Genomic DNA, 8,546 nt, shown 5'->3' with positions numbered 1-8,546 from the left:
TTTACCCATTATTTACTCATCCTCCATATGTTCCAAACCTGTTTGGATTTCTGCCTTCTGTTGAACACAAATGATGTGCTGATAAAAATTGTTGGGAAAAATTTTGTTGTTTTTTTACAACATTTTACAACATAGAGCCACTTGAGTGTGAGTAAACTATCCCTTTAATAAAAACACAGTATATAGTACAAATTTATTTGTCATCTAATAACTCTGGTGGAAACATGCAGTCTTTTAAACAGTTTGATGGTCACACTTAAAAAGAAATGGTCCATTAATTCATTAGCTTATGTATTTACTATCATGAACTAAGCATGTACACTCTTGTATAGCGTTTATTCATCATACTGTATGTAGTTCAACATTTATCAATGCACTATTTTTACAAAGTTGCCTTTATATTAATTAAATGCTTAAATGCTATATTTATTTAGCAAAGATAAATAAATACTGTGATAAATTAATTCTTCATTGTTAGTTCAGGTTAGTAAATACATTAATTAGCATTAACCAATGGACCTTTGATTTTTAAAAGCGCTACCGGTTGCATTATTAATAAAAATAATATTTTTCCAATAAAATTCCCCACAGTAAGCTTAAATTATGTCATCACTACTCAGAAATTAATTGTTAGTAAAATAATTCATAACACGAGTGTTCATAACACAAAGTTTGGAACCATGTGAGTAAATGGTGAGGAAATTGACTGTTTGTGTGTACTGTCCCTTTAAGAAAAATGACCTGCTTTAAATGAACTGGTTCTGTTATCTAACACGTCTGGTGAAAACGGGCTATTCAAACATGCAGTTCCACTTCTGTTCTGATTGGTTGCATTAGTTATGTTAACAATACTTTTCAAATAAAACACTTCATAAATTCATTTGGCTCAGTTATGCGTTGTTCTGTTGATCTTGTTTTGTGTTGAACAGAAGAAAGAAATTCATAAAAGTTTAGAACCAAATGGTGAAGAAGTTTTTCTGCTAGGGTGCACTCTCCATACAGTGTTTATATGTAGTATTAAAAAACTAATTCTTTGTTGTCCAATACATGTGCTATTGAAACGTGCTGTTACACTTCTGTGTTTTGATTGGTTGCATCACTAATGTTCATCACAGTAAGCTTCATTTACGTCATGACTGTCATTGTCTGTGGTCACTCATCCTCCACTGGTTCCAATCCAGTTTGAGTTTCTTCTGTTGAACACAAAGGAAGATATTCTGAAGAATGTTCAGTATTCTTTGTTCCTACTTTGGATTCTTTTTTCCAACATTCTTCAGAGTATCTTCTTTTGTGTTGAACAGAAGACAGAAATTCATAAAAGTTTAGAACCACCAGAGTAAACGGTGAGTACATTTTTCTATTTGGGTGTACTGTCCCTTTAAGAAAAACATTCATTCATTCATTTTTTTTTCAGCTTAGTTCCCTTATCAATCTGGGGTCGCCACTGTGGAATGAACCGCCAATTTATCCAGCACGTTTTACGCAGTGGATGCCTTTCCAGCTGCAACCCATCTCTGGGAAATCTCCACACACATTCATTCACACTCATACACTATGGACAATTTAGCCTACCCAATTCACCTGTACCACATATCTTTGGACTGTGAGGGGAAACCGGAGCACCCGGAGGAAACCCATACGAACGCAGGGAGAACATGCAAACTCCTAAGAAAAACATATATGCTATAAAAGAGCTGGTTCTTTGCTGCCTAACACATCTGGGTTAAATTATATCATCACTCTTCATAAGTTCAGCAGGCTCAGTTGAGCGGTCAGCTCGGCTTCTCTTGCCATCTGGTCAAAGGTGCGTGGTGCGGTCTGCTCCCTCACTCTATCCCGCATATAGCAGGAGGCACGAGCCACCTTCCGGCTCCTCTCCTGAGCCTCAGCCCTGTCCTTCTGCAGCTTCTCCCTGCGCTCCTCCTTCATCATCACCGCCGTGCATTTCTCCTCCCACTGCGCTTTCTCCTCCTCCAGCACTCGCTCCTGCAGTCTGCGATGGTGTTTCTCCTTCTCCTGGTTCTCCGTCTTGATGTTTTGAGCCCTGCGTCGCAGCTTCTCCTGCGCCTGCAGCACAGCATGCTCAGTCCGCAGTTTGCAGCGCTGCACCAGCGTCCGCCTAATCTCCAGCCGCTCCCTGTTCTCCCTCCCCGCCCGCTGCAGCGCCATCCGCATCTGCTGCTCCTCCTTCGCCGCATGCAGTCGCATTTTCTCCACCCTCTCCTCTAAAACCAGCGCGTGGTTCACCTCAGAGCGTTTCAGCTTGTCGTCTAAATGTTTTCGCTTCATCTCCTTCTCCGCGCGCTCCTTTTCCTCTGCTTCTTTTTTCAGCAGGAGGTGTTTGAGTAGCTCTCTTTGGTTCTCCTGCTGCAGTCTTGTTTTCGCTCGCGTCTCCTGGATTTGTTTGCTTCTCGACGCTTGTTTCTCTTTTTCATGCGCTAAGAGAAGCTCCTTTTCTCGCTGCACCTCCTCACTGCGCTCCTTCTCCCGCAGGAGTCTCTCCTGGTAACATTTGCGCTCTTTCGCATCTTTACTCGCTGATTGGTGCTTGAATCTACGACTTGCTTCTTGCACTTTCGCTGATCTCCTCCAGCGCTCCTCGTGATGAAGCACCTCCTGTTTTTGCCGCTCCACAATCATGGCCTCCTCCTGCTGCTTGCGCCTCCTCCGCTCCTCTAAATCCTCCTGCCACTGCCGAATGTGCTCCAATAGTTGCTTCCGACGCTTTTTCTCAAAGTGAGCTCTTCGGAGCTCCTCATTCCTCTGCTCCTCCTCGCGGTGCTCCTTCTCAGATTGGCTTTGACGCAAGCGAATCTGCCGTTCTTCGTGTTTGGCTAGCATCAGCGAAGCGATTTTGTGGTCTTTTTCAGGGAGTGCGATGTTTAGTTTGCGGTTGATCTCCTCAGTGAGGATCTTCAGGCGACGCTCTGTTGCGGGAGAACGTCTGAGGTCGGCCAGACTGAAAGTGTGTGGGAACTTATGACCGCGTGTCATCGGAAACGTCTCCGATTTTGAATGAATACTATCATCAGTTTCAGCGATTGGTTTTGTTTTTAACTCGGTGCATTGATTCTGAATGGTTTCCAGTGCAGTGAATGATTTTAGGGATGATATTCTGCTCAAGTCTTCTTGTATGATCCGCTCTCTCTCCTCTCGACACATTCTCAGTCGTTCTCTTCGTTGTTTCTCATGTTCCTCAAATAATACGCTCACCTCCTCCAGAGGAGATCCTTGATTCTCATTGATGAACTCTGTGAAGGATCTGAACAGCAGATCAACAGGTTTCACTCCCAGTTTTGCACAGGATTCGAGTGAACGTGGACTTGTCAGAACATATCTGCTGTCTTCAGCTTCTGGGGAGGTAAAATTATCTAAATTCAAATGCAGGAGGGGTGAGGTTGACTTTATACGCTCCATTGATACCTGCTGGGTGCGTTTGACCGACAGCGATTACAGCTTGTTAACTAATCCGTCTTAACGAGGATGGAGCAACTAAAGCAGTATGCGCGTACTACATAAAGCGTGTGTTTAATTCTACATGTTGATTTGTCATTGTAGAAGTGTGTTGTAATACTTATTCGCGCGTGAATCTGCTCTTCAAAACTCGCTTCTCTGGTCGCCATAGCAGCGCAGAACGTCACAGGAACAACAGGGGATTTAAAAGCTAAGCTTGTGGAGATTTGAGTTCAAACGAGCGCCATCCAGAGAGCAGGCGACGATAATATTCCGTCCCCACTTTTCCAAAATGTTTGACAAAAATACAGAAAATACATCACAACCCGTGCGAAATATACTTCTTTGAAAATAAAGAATGACGAAAGTACACTTCACCTTAAAACGTCGACGAATCATCGAGCAGAAGTTTGTTTTTGTACATCATATGCTTTGATTTTTATCTAAATTAAATTAAATACAGCTTCACTCTTCACTAAATACACCCACTTCTTAGCAAATATAGTGTTTTTAAACCATACTATAGTAAAGTCTTGGAATAAATATGTTGAGGTAATATTCTGATACAACTATAACGTTAGTACGTTAGCTAACTATAAACACATTCATCGATACTGTAGTTTTATACAGGACAAATACACTGTACACCACCGTTTACTGTGGTAAAAACTAACGTATAGCTAATATCCGTTCACAATAATGTAGCATTTATTTCAAAAGTGTTGTAAATACTAACGTTACACATCATATAGTTCAGAAACTCTGTCGTAATAGTTTTATTTGTGGGAGTAAATAAAACAAAATATGTACCCACAACGATAGTTCCCCACTTTGTAACAAACAATATTTTGCTAGTTTAACCATTTGAAAAGTATATGTGATGTGTTCATACGTGTTATTAAATTAAAATAAACTGGGTCAGTTTCTCTATTTGTGCGGTATATTTTAAGAAACTCGTGTGAACCCCACGCTTTCATGTTGCACCAAACAAGTGAATTGAGACTGCTCTCTCACCTCAACCGAACTTCTCAGTCCACGAATCATTTTTTTCCCTCTCAGACCCGAGCAAACACGACATTCCGCTGATCTCAGACCAGCTGTTTTAGTGTGAACCAGAGCACAAATGCTGAATTCAAACCTAGTTCAAACCAAAGTATCCCTCCTAATGAGTCAGGTAGGAAAACACCCTCAAGTTTTGGTCGTTGAGGTCAAAACCAAACTCTGATGTGGTTCAGCTGAAATTAATCAAACCAAAATCAGGGGGGGGGGGGGGGCTTATGAAAAATACTATAGTAGTAATAGTGTTTTTGAACCAAAGTCAGGTGTCATAAGTTGGCGGTTCATTACGCTGTGGCGACCCCTGATAAATAAAGGGATTAAGCCGAAAGGAAAATGAGTGAATTACCACAGCAGATGAATTCTACTTTACAATAGTATGGTTCAAAAACGCAGTATATTTACTATAAATGACAATAGCATTTTTTCATGTGGGAAATCTGCGATCTTATTTATTTCATTCCCTCGTTTCATGGCAATGGTGACACTTTTACTCTATTAATACCCATTGTAAATATAGTATTGGTGGTAATTAAACATAGACGTTTAGTAGAACTATAGTAATTCACAGTATATACCAGGGTGCAAATTACAGGCAAATTGTACAGGCAAATTACCCCCCAAATTAATGCTTGATTAATGCTCTGATCTGCATCTTAAATACTAATATTACTAATTAAATAATAGATAATATAAATATACATTTGACCACCCCTATAATGGATTATACCATTGTGAATGCAATTTATCTAAGCCGATAGACATGGTAAGTGCTCACAAAACCCTTTTCTCGTAAAATAGGTGTATAGTCTAAAAATAAAATAAAATTAAATGCATGGTTTGTATAGTTTGACCTGCAGTAACTTCTGAAATGGCTAATCACAGTATATTGTAGAACAGAATACTCAAACTATACCACAAAACTCTGACAAAATAAATATGCTGCATCACTAAAATAGATGTCATTTAGATTGATTCACTGAAGCATGTATTACACAAAATAACATTACCGAAAAAGTTGACCCCCGAGTGTCAATGTATAATTCGCACCCTGATATATATATATATATATATATATATATATATATATATATATATATATATATATATATATATATATATATATATATATATATACATATACACAGCATTTTTCAGCCATACTATAGTACTAAGTGTACTATGCAATATATTACAGTATATACTTCAACACTCGATAAAAGCTACCACATATCACAGTAAACTACAGAGAATTGATACTTTCATAAATACTGTAGTATACTTTAGTTTTACTACAGTAAAATGTGGTGCACAGCTATATACAACCACAACAAATTATGTCAGGTTCTTTACGGTAAAAAAAAAAACAAAACACTATAGTATTTATTATAAATTACTACTGTATTTTTCATGTGTGATTACAACCTTTTTTTGTACTAACTCTCTATAATGAGTCTGCTGAGATACAGAGGAGCAGTGTTTTGGGCGCAGAATAGACAACAGCATCCATTTAAACAGAAACTGGTTTATTTCTCGCCCTTCAGCTCAGCACATTTCAGTTCTGTCAATTTTTTTTGAAAAAGAAAATTCATTCAAAAGGCACCAAAGCAGGTTGTGCACGTACATGGTGTTAGAATCATACAGGCTGCATTAAAATACATGTCATACAAAAAGCTGATATAAAACAATCGTATAAATAATAATAATAATAATAATAATAATAATAATAATAATGTCAATGTAACATTTTTAGGCCTTCACGTTTGATTTCATTTAAAATGATAATCCTTCATTCAGTGCACTCAGGCCAAATACTATTTAAAAACACGATTAAATCCAAAACATGCAGTGGACAACATGAACAGCAGACATCGGAACTGATTTTAACATTCAAAATGCCATTAGAAACTGGGGCCCTTTAAATGATGTTATACAGTACAATTTATCTAGATCCACTGCAAACTAACATCTTGTTTTTCAGTACAAATATTGGTCACACTACAATAAGATTCTATTAATGCTGGTTAATGTATTTACTAAAATGAACTAATAATAAATACTTGTACAGCATTTAATAATTATAGTTGAACTAGAGCTGGGCTGACCAACGATACTATATCAAATCGTGATCAAATTTGTCAATAACAATGATAAGCTCTGGACTTTTTTTTACTCTACATTGACCTAAGAGCCAATCATACAACAGAAATGTGCAACAATGGGAATCTAAAAGTGTGTTGATATTAGAGATGCAACAAATTTTCGGCAGAAAAAATGTTATGCCATTTAATGGACCGTCTAATTGTTGTGGCTTCAGTCATTGTTGGGGTTACTCTTAAATCTGGACGCATTAACATTAATTCAGGAGACTGCATTTGTGCCATATCGCCCAGCCATAAGTTGAATGAATGTATTATTAAAATCCAAATGTATGCTTGTTAACAGTTTATCAGCATGGTTCACGCCACACTTTGAGCTAGACTTTACTGAAGGGATGTGGGGGATGGTAAGAGAAAATTGGGATGAAGAGGAAGGGAAGTATGAGGATAAACGGTGAACAGGTAGGTCAGAGACTCAGAGTGGGTGTATCGTCTCTGTAATATTTTAGTAGAGTGAATGGACTCCTTGATTCAACCTAGGGGCGAAGAGAGAGTTATAGGATTGTGAATGGAAAGTGAGAAAATGGAGGGAGGGTGGGTTTGAAAAGAACGAGAAGAACAGTGCTAGATGGCTGGTCTGCCTAAATCAGTTTTAGGGAGTAGGTGATTGGTTTAGGAGACAAAGTGAGACGTGGTTGCGCCGCCGAACCTTTGTTAACAAGTTAACTCCATTTAATGCACCTCTAGTTAACAAGAACTAATATTGAATTTATTTAAATTAATTAATGTTAACAAAGATGAATAAATACTGTAATGATTGTAGTCTGTCAATAAATACATCAACTAATACAAGCTTATTGCAAAGAGTAACCCAAATATCCAAACATTTTCAAATCAAAACGCATTTACTGAATAAATTTCTGAAAAAACCCTATCAAAATGAATTGTTTATGTTTAAAGCAGATCTATTCCGCCAAGACCGAACATATTAACAATGCCATGTGCATATGTGTGACCATACTCGATCTCCCCCAGAGCGGTCACGACAGAAATCAAAAGATATGTCAACAGGCTCTGGGGCTAGTCAGACTATTTCTGATTATTTATTCTTAATATAAGCATTTACTTGAAGTTGCGTTCATAAGAATGTCATTAAACCTTCATAATCATAACAAGAATCTGAATGTGATTTTATGCATGTTTATAACTGTTATTAAGTGTCATTGGCGTATTGACTGTTTTTGTCTTTGTTATGATAACCTGACATTACCAGGACAACATTACATGTCATAAATCGGTCATAAACATGATTGTCCTGAACCTATTATAAATGTGTCAAGAATATTTCTTATGACCTCGACTACAGTGGTACAAGCTGAATTTGTCATTAAAATGTCCTTAAATATTAATGACGCTGTTGAGCAATGACACTTTTAATGAACAATACAGTGACATGTATAGAAAACGTGAAATATATAAAAAAAATATTCACGACGCATTTATAATGCATGTGTAATGCATGATTGTAATGCATGACAATCATGTTTATGACAGATTTATGACAAGTTATGATGTCTAGGTAACGTCAAGTTGTTATGACAAAGATGAAGACTGGCTATGATGTATTTGTTAAAGTCAAGTTGTCATAAAAAATAACTTAATTGAGCACATGATAACAGTTAATAACAGTTGTCATAAGCATTCTCATTTAGTCTTGACGCGTCATGTCATATGATTATAAATGTTTAAAGGTCCCGTGAAGTGCTTTGAAATGTGCATTTTTATTTGATGTATGATGTAATCTCAAAGGGCGGCACATAGTGTGGCTCCTCCCCTTTAAAACAACAGCAGCCTATAGTGTTTCGTTTCATCACTGCTCTGCCAGTGAGAGTGGTTGAGCTCAAGCGCATCAAATAAAAAGCAAATGTGAAGCGTCTT

The 8,546-nt window shown here is 37.7% G+C and overlaps 1 protein-coding gene across 1 annotated transcript; it reads right to left on the bottom strand.

The window, feature by feature from the left end:
• Positions 1-1,743: 1,743 nt before the first annotated feature.
• On the bottom strand, positions 1,744-3,417 carry LOC130240009 (coiled-coil domain-containing protein 177). The gene has a single exon (XM_056471425.1). The coding sequence runs from the start codon at positions 3,415-3,417 to the stop codon at positions 1,744-1,746; it is 1,674 nt and encodes a 557-aa protein (XP_056327400.1).
• Between the last annotated feature and the right edge of the window lie 5,129 nt (positions 3,418-8,546).

The sequence above is a fragment of the Danio aesculapii genome, chromosome 13 (assembly GCF_903798145.1).
Source record: "Danio aesculapii chromosome 13, fDanAes4.1, whole genome shotgun sequence".
Classification (NCBI taxonomy): domain Eukaryota; kingdom Metazoa; phylum Chordata; class Actinopteri; order Cypriniformes; family Danionidae; genus Danio; species Danio aesculapii.
This window is presented reverse-complemented; position numbering and strand designations above follow the sequence as displayed.